The sequence below is a fragment of the Ylistrum balloti genome, unplaced genomic scaffold, assembly GCF_031769215.1.
Source record: "Ylistrum balloti isolate Yb309-2 unplaced genomic scaffold, AGI_CSIRO_Ybal_v1 Utg371318, whole genome shotgun sequence".
Classification (NCBI taxonomy): Eukaryota; Metazoa; Mollusca; class Bivalvia; order Pectinida; family Pectinidae; genus Ylistrum; species Ylistrum balloti.
The window spans coordinates 618,169-630,696 of NW_026782703.1; the positions used below are offsets into that span (position 1 = coordinate 618,169).

Below are 12,528 nucleotides of genomic sequence, written 5' to 3' on the forward strand. Positions count from 1 at the left end.
TGCAATACACAAAACCAATACCCACACCTTTTGTTATATTACAATGGTATAGGTAGCTAGATTGTTGATCATTTCTCAACTTTTCTTGTCAAAGCATTGCAAAACAATGTAAAATCAAATTAATGCTTAAAATGCATGTTTGTTAGAAATCACTTGAAAATGTAATTAATTACAAGAAAACAATTTCATGAAAACTGTGAAATAATTCTCTAAAGCTTTAACATGGGATAAAATGGAGGTGAAAATGAAAATTGAGATCACATGATATATTCACCAATCAACTGATTGGCAGCTAAGAGGGCTAACAGGATTCCTGTAACACATTAGCTGCTTATATTGGCAGCCTCATAGATAAAGGTTCTAGCTTTTTGTGAATATTAAGACATGATAAATACAGGTGATTTTAAACCTTCAATTTCCTACTTAAGCCTATTGATTTGAAGCAAAAATTAAATGATAAACAAAAAATGAAATAAAGAAAGAGGACAATTATACATAAAAGAATTCAGTAATACCAATCCAAGCAGTTGCTTTACTCCTTGTGTCCAAAGCTGATAGCACAAGATGACATCCACAGAAGAAAAGAAGCTTACAAAGCAATCAGTTGAAGGAAAAGTAATTTGTGATTGTAAACAATAACAACAGTCACGTTTGGCTAATGGCAGTGTGATCCAATTGAACATGAATCCTAGTGTTGGCTGTATGGTGGGAATCCATCAACAGAATTGGGTTCTGGATACATATGTGGTAGGGTTACATCATCAGATTATGTGAGGTATATGCATGGCAGGGGGTATGTTGTGGTATGGTTATATGTGTGGTAGTGGTGGGTACATGGGGGTACATGTGACGTAAGGGTACATGTATAGAAGGCGTATGGTTATATGTGTGGTAGTGGTGGGTACATGGGTGTACATGTGACGTAAGGGTACATGTATAGAAGGGGTATGCTGTGGTATGGTTATATGTGTGGTAGTGGTGGGTACATGGGGGTACATGTGACGTAAGGGTACATGTATAGAAGGGGTATGCTGTGGTATGGGTATATGTGTGGTAGTGGTGGGTACATGGGGGTACATGTGACGTAAGGGTATATGCATGGCAGGGCGTATGTTGTGGTATGGTTATATGTGTGGTAGTGGTGGGTACATGGGTAAGGGTACATGTATAGGGGTACTGTGGTATGGGTATATATGTGGTAGTGGTGGGTACATGGGGTACATGTGAGGTAAGGTTTAGAAGGGGTATGCTGTGGTATGGGTATATGTGTGGTAGGGGTGGGTACATGGGTGTTAGGGGTACATGGGTGTTAGGGGTACATGTGAGGTAAGGGTACATGTATGGCAGGGGGTATGCTGTGGTATGGGTATATATGTGGTAGTGGTGGGTACATGGGTGTTAGGGGTACATGTGAGGTAAGGTTTAGAAGGGGTATGCTGTGGTATGGGTATATGTGTGGTAGGGGTGGGTACATGGGTGTTAGGGGTACATGCAAGTTAGGGGTATAAGTGGTGGGGTACATGTGTGGTTGGGTACATATGTGGTAGGGGTACACATGGTAGGTGTACATGTCAGGTAGGGGTACATGTGTGATAGGTGTACATGTGCAGAAGGTGTACATGTGTGGTGGGATACATGTGCGGTAGGGTACATAGGTGTACATGCGAGGAAGGGGTGCATGTGTGGTAGGTGTTCATGTGAGATAGGGGTACATGTGTGGTGGGATACATGTGTGTTAGATAACAACTTAATAAAGGATGGAGCATCAACACCAAGAATTCCGTGATCGGTAGTTTTATTTCGTTGACATGTTTGTCCTCAGAACAATGGTACAAGTATTGGCATAGCTAAGGTTAAAATGACGGTTCTAGCAGAGCTCCATAGACGATAGGTAATAGCAACTTAATAAAGGATGGAGCATCAACACCCAAGGATTCCATGATCGGTAGTCCCAATGACGGCTTGCCTAGCGGGTCTCAATACATCGATGATACCTTCAAAAAATTTACAACTAACATATGAACATTGTAACTGAACACTTCAATTTATAAACAGCATCGCTGTACAATTTTTGTATGTATATAATCTATAGTTATCTTTGTTCCTTTTACTTTGTATAGCGTAACAATCTGTATTGTTATCATCACGTGATCAAGACAATGCGTTATTACGTCACGACTGAACCGTCATTTTAACCTTAGCTATGCCAATACTTGTACCATTGTTCTGATTACGGCTAGCCTAGCTAATCGAAACATGTCAACCAAATAAAACTACCGATCACGGAATCCTTGGTGTTGATGCTCCATCCTTTATTTAGTGGTTAGTACCTATTGTCTATGGAGCTCTGCTAGAATCCTCCGAATCCGTCTAGGATTCCTCTACCGTTACATCTACCAACTAGTACCACTCACAGGACATTGGTTCTACCGATACATCTACCAACTAGTACCACTCATAGGACGTTGGTTCTACCGATACATCTACCAACTAGTACCACTCACAGGACGTTGGTTCTACCGATACATCTACCAACTAGCACCATTCACAGGACGTTGGTTCTACTAATACATCTACCAACTAGTACCACTCACAGGACGTTGGTTCTACCGATACATCTACCAACTAGTACCACTCACAGGAACATTGGTTCTACCGATACATCTACCAACTAGTACCACTCACAGGACGTTGGTTCTACTGTTACATCTACCAACTAGTACCACTCACAGGACGTTGGTTCTGTCGATACATCTACTAACTAGTACCACTCACAGGACGTTGGTTCTTTCGATACATCTACCAACTAGTACCACTCACAGGACGTTGGTTCTACCGTTACATCTACCAACTAGTACCACTCACAGGACGTTGGTTCTACCGATACATCTACCAACTAGCACCATTCACAGGACGTTGGTTCTACTAATACATCTACCAACTAGTACCACTCACAGGACGTTGGTTCTACCGATACATCTACCAACTAGTACCACTCACAGGAACATTGGTTCTACCGATACATCTACCAACTAGTACCACTCACAGGACGTTGGTTCTACTGTTACATCTACCAACTAGTACCACTCACAGGACGTTGGTTCTGTCAATACATCTACTAACTAGTACCACTCACAGGACGTTGGTTCTTTCGATACATCTACCAACTAGTACCACTCATAGGACGTTGGTTCTACCGTTACATCTACCAACTAGTACCCCTCACAGGACGTTGATCCTACCGATACATCTACCAACTAGTGCCACTCACAGGACATTGGACTCCTCCACCTCTTTTTATTTTTCCCATGTGTGTTTAGATGTACATGCAAGGTTGGGGTATATGTGGTGGGATACAAGTGCAGTAGGGGTACACATGTGGTAGGTGTAGATATGTGATTGGGGTACATGTGTGGTAAGGGGTACATGTGTGGTAGGGGTATATCATTAGAGTTGTGTTTAAAAATACCTCTACGTGCATTGAAACTAATACAAGAATCTTTTAAACAGATATCATATATTTAACTCACATCTGAATGTACATATATATAATTGTATATGATTACAGTAAAATTCGCTGGTATCATCAACTTGAGTTAATATATATTCCGCAAACCATGCTCCCTTCCCAAGTGACAAAATATTGACCATAAGTGGGCGGATTGATTGCAAGTATTTCCATTTACCTTAGTGTCCACCATATTGATGATTGTTATACTTAACTTTAACCATAGATTCCCAGTATTACTGATGATTTTAAAATGTATATTATCCCTATTTCAATAATATTGATGATGTTACGAAACAAAAACCTGAAACTAAAAATTATGGTCAAGTCCTTTAACCATTTGACTGCTATTCATGAAAAATTATGACAAGATAATGTTGGTCCCAACCTGCCAAAAGTGAAATCTTCTTCCTGCACTTGCATAACTTGATCAGTTGCCAACAAGTGAAAAATCTTCATAATAATGGCAGCATGCTTGTTCAGTGTCATCAGTGATTCTGACAGTAAGAAAGAATTGGAATTGTTCTGGATGAAGTACTTACGTTCAATGTAATAAACAATGGCTATTGAGAGCAGACTAGAATTGTCAGGCAAGACTTTGGGCATGTAACATGATTAAATTAGCTTTCACAAGTAGGTCAAAACCTGGATCATTTGACGAATTTTTGAGAAGATATTTCTTCAAACTGATATGGATAATTGATCATAGTCTGATCATGACCAAGAAATATCATTATTTTCCATAATTGCAGTAAATGATGATTTTTTATTCAATAAATGACTGAAGAAACAGCAGCTCGAAATGATGATTTCATCGACACATTAGGTAAGATGATAATGATCTCTTTCAAGAATTATTATTTGCAGTATTGTTTTACTCAAATAATGTTTAAAACATGTCACAAATACAATTTTTGCTTTGTGATTTTCTTTCTCTAGTGTCTCTTAATCAGGAAGAACTAGCTTTAATTTGACCTAGTTTCTTCTGTTCCTGGAATATATCCAAAAGCAGTAAAGGGGCTTATTTGTTGGAAAGGGCTCTTTTACAGTATAATACAGCATGGTGATAAACAATTTTGATACTGTCCACCCATGATCATATCAGTTGCCATATCACCATCGATCAAAAACTTGAGCCCAATATGTAGTTAGCAATGCTTTGGGATGTCATAACAAAAATATTAACAGTCCAGTTTATAGATTTCATTGACCTCCTCAGAAAGTTGGTTAATTGGTAAATACACATAATGACAAACATCAGTACACTGACTGTCCTGATGCAGACACAAATTGACCTACTCTGCCAGGCAAGTGCTAATCACATGACCTAATACTGACCTCGCCACATCCTTAGAACACCACATAAATTTACTAGGCCCTGGTACGTGCACTAGAACAAGAGTTATATAAATATATGGCCATACTGTTGGACCATGATTAGTGATTGTTTAGGTTCAGAAACATTCTCTCAGCCACATTAATTAATTATTAGACCACACCATATTAGCCAAATCTGCCATAGTTATACAAAGCCACTTTCTCTTAGCAACATAAAATTGATCTTGGCACATATATCAGGTAACAATCTCCTAGCTACATCAAAATACCTTGTATCCGACCACATGCGGAATTCTCTTAGCCACATCATTGATACTTGTACCAGACCATGTTCTCTAACCACATCATTGATACTTGTACCAGACCATGTTCTCTTGTACTTGTACCAGACCATGTTCTCCAGCCACATCATTGATACTTGTACCAGACCATGTTCTCTTAGCCACACCATTGATACTTGTACCAGACCATGTTCTCTTAGCCACATCATTGATACTTGTACCAGAAAATGTTCTCTTAGCCACATCATTGATACTTGTACCAGACCATGTTCTCTTAGCCACATCATTGATACTTGTACCAGAAAATGTTCTCTTAGCCACATCATTGATACTTGTACCAGACCATGTTCTCTAACCACATCATTGATACTTGTACCAGACCATGTTCTCTTAGCCACATCATTGATACTTGTACCAGACCATGTTCTCTTAGCCACACCATTGATACTTGTAAAATGTTCTCTTAGCCACATCATTGATACTTGTACCAGACCATGTTCTCTAACCACATCATTGATACTTGTACCAGACCATGTTCTCTTAGCCACATCAGTGATACTTGTACCAGACCATGTTCTCCAGCCACATCATTGATACTTGTACCAGACCATGTTCTCTTAGCCACATCATTGATACTTGTACCAGACCATGTTCTCTTAGCCACATCATTGATACTTGTACCAGACCATGTTCTCTTAGCCACATCATTTTTTTTAACTAAATCATACCCAAATCATGAAGAAATATCATGGAAACTGGATTATATTTGGTTAAAATTATTTCAGGAAGCCAGATATCTAAAGGAAAGAGTCAAGCACAGGCTATATTTGTTAGTGCATGCTATATTGGTAGGTTAGTGTATCAAACAGATCTTAACTTAGTCATCATTTGATGTGTAATTTAATTTTATCAAGCCTTTGGCAAGTTAAAATGATTTTTTGTGAATGGTTTCATCAATCACACATCAAATGGAAACTAATATAAGATCCTTTTTATCACATGATTGATTATTCAGGCAAAGATTTTAGAAAACAGATATTTCTGAATTAAACTTGAAGCTATATCAACTCTATACCTACGGTCTCTTCATGTTGCAATGCAACCTGTGAATGTGTGACATCATTTCATCAACCTGATGTCACAATATGTTACATCAAACGTGTTATAATACACAAATGCTACATGACTGTATCTTCACTGAATAACAAGGCCATCATGTGTTACTGTAAAATCGTCTATTTTCATGGGGCTAAAATTTTGTGGTTTTATAAAAATTTGAATTTTTGAATGCACTGTGGATAAGACTTGCGAAATCCAGTGGTACTAAAATCATTGTCAGTTTTTATATGATTATCGTTTCAAGTACACAAAACAGTGATTTTTGGGACTCAAATATTTGAGTTCTGAACTGCTTTTCCTGTAGGACTCACTCAAATATTGAGAACCTACTTTATCTTTATGTAACTAGACTCATCAAAATTTTGGAAATGGTGTTCTGGACTCACCAGGAAAAATTCTGCAAAAATTACGGACATAAATTCATGGATAAACATGGACCACAAAATCAACGAAAATAAAGCCCCAATGAAAATGAATGGTTTTAAAGAAATAGGTATTAGTGGTATCCATGTTATAAGCTGGAAGGATGCGGTAAACAATAGAGTTACCTACCACCTTGCATGCACCAGTCTGTAAAATACCGTAATAACGGAAATAAAAAAAATGCTGCATATGAAATAAAACCATGCATAGGTTCATAATATAATCATGCATAAACACAAAATAAATAAAATGGGAAAAAAATGTGCTGATAAGCATGTATGACAATTTGTAACAAGTTGCCCATTGGTCTTAAGATTCACCTCATGTCTTCAGGTCTTTGGACAGTTTTTGAATCTGTCCATCAGTCCCAGCATTGGGGCTGACATAACAGAACTGGTATATACATACCTACAAAGGTTTTATTGTTTCTAAGTTTGAAGGCTTCATTTTCAATTAAAGGGAACTGATAACACTGTATGATGTTGTAATTTAGCATATTTGACCAGTGGCCCTGTGAATGAAGTCATGATCATTCATTTGAACCAACATGGCAGCCCTTCTCCCAGCATGCTACTGGCCTAATTTCATGGCCCTGGGCCTTTTGGTTATTGTAAAGAAGTTGTTTTAATATTTTTAATACATTTGACCCCTGTGAACTTACAAATAAGTCAAGGTCATTCATTTGAACAAACATGGTAGCCCTTCCTCCCACCATACTACTGGCCTAATACCATGAGCCTGGGGCTTTTGGTTATTGAGTAGAAGTTGAAAATGTAAATTGTTTTTACGACGCACGACAAAAGACAGCTGCAATAGGACATTTGAAACCAAAAAGGCACACATAAATAATTCAAAAGTGGCAAACACAAAAACTAAAATTCTAAAAGAAACACATATACATGAAGCATATAAAATAAGTTTATTTACATTATTCAGTATAGTTTGAGCATTTGGTACTGTCCATAAACAATTGATTTCAAAATCAAAAGACACATGTACCATTTGAGGCTAAGTTTCAAATACACCAATTTACAAGTTAGCATATTATATCATTACTACAAGTGTTAATGGATTGAACGTGGCATTTTTCATGTCCAATTTTCTGTAAAAATTGCATAAATTCAAATTACAGTAATAGTTTAGATAATGATCAATTCATTGTAATTGACTAATGACTATGGTAAGTATCCATTTAGGTAGAGTTTTAATCTATATATACTTTAAATGTTTTTTTCTAAACATTGACAAAGTATAATGTTTATGTACATTCACAAACAGTTACTTTCAGTATGCAATGTTTGCTAATCTAAATTCATCAATTACTGCTGTTGGGTTTGTGTTTTTTATATCGAAGCCATATTTGATCACACAGTGTTGAGTTGCTCCCCTTGATTACAGCAAGTAATCAACACAAACGAACATGGTCTGGTCATGAATTTGATCATTGGATTGTATTTCGTATCACGCATCAACTCCCGACTTTGTTTGTAATGTGTATGCTAATGTAAGGAGTGACTTTAGGTGCCAGATCAAACTGGGTATGTATGTTTTACCAGGGACTAAAGTTATACTTCTGAGTTACAAGTACGTACTACCTACTTTTCTCTGTGCTTCAGGAACTCTTTTTCCAATGACACAATTTTGAAAACTATCCAATTTACATAATCATTGTCAAGTAAAACTCTATCTCCATTTGATACATGGACTTCAATTTCTAAAGTTCAGTACATCAACGTTTTGCTGTATTTACAACTGCATTGAACAATTATAAATTATCATTACAATTTTTCTAGTGTCAGAAGATTGATATCAATAAAAAGTACACCTGACATTTTATCAAATGATTTTAGATTGAATGTTTGAACATATTTTCACAATGCTGTTCCTTGAGACATGTGCATTTGATTCCTATGCTGAGGAGACCTAAATCTGATATAATTTTATTCAAATGTAAAAAAGAATATTGCTAAAAGGTTGTGAAATGATGGAGAGATAATGTTACAAAATGGAATCTAGCAAATCTTCGCTGACTTATTTTGAGTTCAAAACATTGAAATGTCATCCAGATGAAGTCACATCCCTATATTGACATCCGCACAATCAAGTAAATCCATGTTACCTAACACAGAAAATTAGTTTGACGGAGGGATCTCCCTTCACCAAATATTCTGTAATAAATGTGACCAAGTTGTAGGTCTAATCCAATCAAATAAATAAAACATAATTTTGAAAAAGAGAAAAAGTATGAGGGTCTAAAAATGAAATAAATCAGCATATATACAGTAAATTTTTACCAGTATTTGGTGTTGGCACAGTTATTGAAATAATCTATAATAAAAAGAGTGGCTAGTTTCTATCAAATTGGATCGATGTTCTGAAATGTATTAAACTACAAACATTGAATTTAGGAGTAGATGTTCTATAAAACAATCAAATACTAGTAATTACATTGAAAATTTTCCCCAGAGAATGGATGATCACAACATGCTGTAGTCCCAAATACAACAGAAATCTAATTAATTGTGCATGTACCTGGTATCAGTCCTGGGCCTAAAATTAATTCCAGGAAATTATAACAGAGATCTGGTAATACCATCATGGCGATGATAAATATTATTTACTGTTATAAAGCAATTTATGTGACTGCTTTCTTTTTTTACAATGTGAAAAGATTAACCCTTTTTTTTAGTAATTTTTTTTAAACAAGTGTATTTGAATATATATATTAAACTTTTTTTAGTAATTTTTTTTAAAAAGTGTATTTGAATATATATAACATTTAAGTTGATTTCCTGCAATGTGATATCAGGGTGGTTACATAGTAAATGACAATTATTCATGCTTTGTCTATAGACAGCATGGCATATAACTACTTATTCGGAAATGAGAGAAATGTAATTTAACCAAGTGCACATCTGACATCTACATAATGTGCGACAGGTATGGATTTTTCGTCATGTGCACTACATTGAAAGTGGATTGTATGAACAAATTTCAATAGTTCTCAAACAGACGAATAAACCACTCCAGGATCAGTTAGTCTGCTTTGCAGCCAACTAGAACATGCACATGGGTGTATTAACACCCGATTATGATTCAGGTGACTTTAAGCTCCGCCTTCTTTTCCCTTTCCTAAATGATGCATTGTTGACATGACAATAAATTAAGTAGGCTAAGTATCATTTCTATATATAGGCTAGTGGAGTTTGATATGAATGCTGACTGTTCAATGTAGTATAACAGAAGGAAAAGTTTAAAGGTTTGTCACAAAGATGACATTTTGGGATTAGGCGTGCGATACAGTGACTGACTCATGCTGTAACAGTTACTTGTGGGTGCGTTCTTATCTTTTTTTTTATATATATTTTTTTAATAATTAGGTGGTAAACATTGATTTTTAATCAGCTACAGCATCTGAAAAATAAACAAGCCTTCATCAGAAGTGTGTAACTGATTGCTGGCACAACATGTACTTTATCCTGTTAGTATGCGTGGCTTAGAATGTAGCCATTACTTAAAGACTGGTCATCACTATGATGTCCTGCTGTGAACTATATTTCACATCTGATGTATAATTATAATCTGGTGTTGGGTGTTGGCTGCTTGAAACACAGTCCACACCTAATCCCTTACACCCAGGTGACCCTTTTTATGGACAGGATATTTGAGTGCCACAACACTTTATATACTGTATTCATACTGAAGGAAAAGGTAGGGGTAAGCTTGAAGACATTTCACTATGTCTCCACATTTGCTTTTTAAACCTAACCGCAAAAGAACTTCACTGGAGAGCATAAATTTGCTGAATGCTGTTCAGCTCACCTACTCAGCTACTGTAATCCCTAAAGACCTTTTTGGTAAGAATGACTGGATTAAAGGCGTTATGAGGACTGTGTGAGCAGTCTTACTGTGGCTGAAAACTGAAGTAACCAGAGAAAACCCATGAAGTCAGGTAGGTGACCCCTTACCTTTTCACATCCTTTTGGGGAATTGGAACCCAAGATGTCTCCGAATAGCCACAGGATGAGTCACCAAGACATAAGCTAACTTCAATACCCTAACACTTGTACGCAATATTTTAAATCCTGCTTACAAATTTGACCCACATATTAATGAAAGAAACAAGAGGCAAATAAGCTTTGTAACTGTGTTTAAAATGTAATAAAAGATAAGTTGAAGATGAAATCACTTTATATTGATATGTCTTGCTTACTCAGAATTGAGAATATTATAATGGCTGTATTTTTACCACTGCCCTCTGTATACAAGTCAACTGAATTGTTTGCAAGTAAAAATGTAAAATTTCAAGAAACTTTGGTAATCCTTAATTCATGTTTTGTTGAGAAGAATGTCACAACTTCATGTTTGAAATTATGTTATCTTTTCAGTAAATTGTTACTGTATCTGTGTCAACAAATTAAGTTTATCTGCGCATTGTTCATAAACCCTGGCGTATATGTAACTATATGCATCAGAATTGCTGCAGTTGTGTTCTTTAGCTTCAGGTCTGGAGTTTAGTTGAGCTGGCATAAATTATACGGTCAATTCAAACCAATATAAGCCCTTAGGGCTTCTGGAGGTGTATACTTATGGTGATAAGATGCCCATCTGGTAACAATGTAACATGTAGGTGAGAACTTAAAGGTGTATCACTCCAGTGTTTGTTTAATCACAATTTCAAGGAGTTCAGACTAATTGCAGATATCACAATTTCATCACACTGTCACATCCCTTCTCTTAAATCCATTCTTGGTGGTATTTAGCCTAAACTCTGGTTTCATTTATTTTTTTAGGGTCCTCTAGTAGATGTAACAGGTGCCATGGTGAACAATTTCTCTTTCTCCAAAACATGGAACATCACATCTAGGACTCATATATGGAATGTGTTCATATATGATATTTCAAGAAAATCTCTTCGGTACTTCTGCAGAAATAGTGCATGCAGTAATAAGTTAACTTTAAATGACAAACTTCAAAATGGTCAATGAGCACTGACAGCCATCTTGAATGTAGCAAATGCAACTAGGTGGCCATATGATTTTGTGTTTATTATACCAGGAAGAATTCAGTCTACTCACTGCCATATGCACATAACATATAAATTTAAAACTGCACACAGATTGTCCTAACCATGTCTTTGCTAAAGATCAGTGTGTTTTACCCCGACATTGAAAACATGAGATAACGTTATAATTTGAAGCAAAACAGGTATCCTGACTGGGCCGAGGCATCTCTTCAAATATGCAAGTTTGACAACTCAAGTATTTCTTGTTTCCAATTTTTTTAATTTAATAAATGAAATTATTTCTAATTTTATTCTATTATGTTTCCATGTCTTGAAGCGTTTTGAATTTGTTTTACATGACATTCTCACACAATTTAGAATGCAGATATAATGGTATCCGACAATTCAAATGGACGTCACAAATTCAGACGTGACCTGTCATTGTGCGAAATGTAAACATTGCCGGATTGATGTACCGGTAAACGTATAAGAGAAATCATTAAACATTACATTTGTCTGAAAACAATTTCATTATATGCCAAATGATCAAACGGGTTCAGCATATTGAATGAAGGTATTATCATAAATATACTGCATATTGCTTATACATGTCTTGATTACTCAGGTACGGTATAGACCCACAATATACACAACGTTTTGTCGGCGAAAACTGACCAGGTGTGCTTGCCATATTGAATACTTACGGCAGTCTTAATCTCTTTGTTCGTAGAAATGCGCCGGTGGAACACTTTCGCGGGTTCTGTTTCAACTTCACTCTCTGAAGAATCATCTTGAACGCCCGTATCTTTGAATTTCACGTTCGAATGTATGTCTGTTTTCCATCCAGTCGCCAT

The 12,528-nt window shown here is 36.3% G+C and overlaps 1 protein-coding gene across 1 annotated transcript in view; it reads right to left on the reverse strand.

Moving 5' to 3' along the window:
* Window positions 1-12,528, reverse strand: part of LOC132561986 (diacylglycerol kinase delta-like) — a 109,064-nt gene extending 96,536 nt beyond the window's left edge. The window contains exons 1-2 of the mRNA XM_060226713.1: window positions 12,379-12,528; window positions 6,799-6,816 (exon numbers count right to left, since the gene is read on the reverse strand). Of these exons, the coding sequence (XP_060082696.1) occupies window positions 6,799-6,816; window positions 12,379-12,528 (168 nt within the window). The remainder of the gene's footprint in view (window positions 1-6,798; window positions 6,817-12,378) is intronic.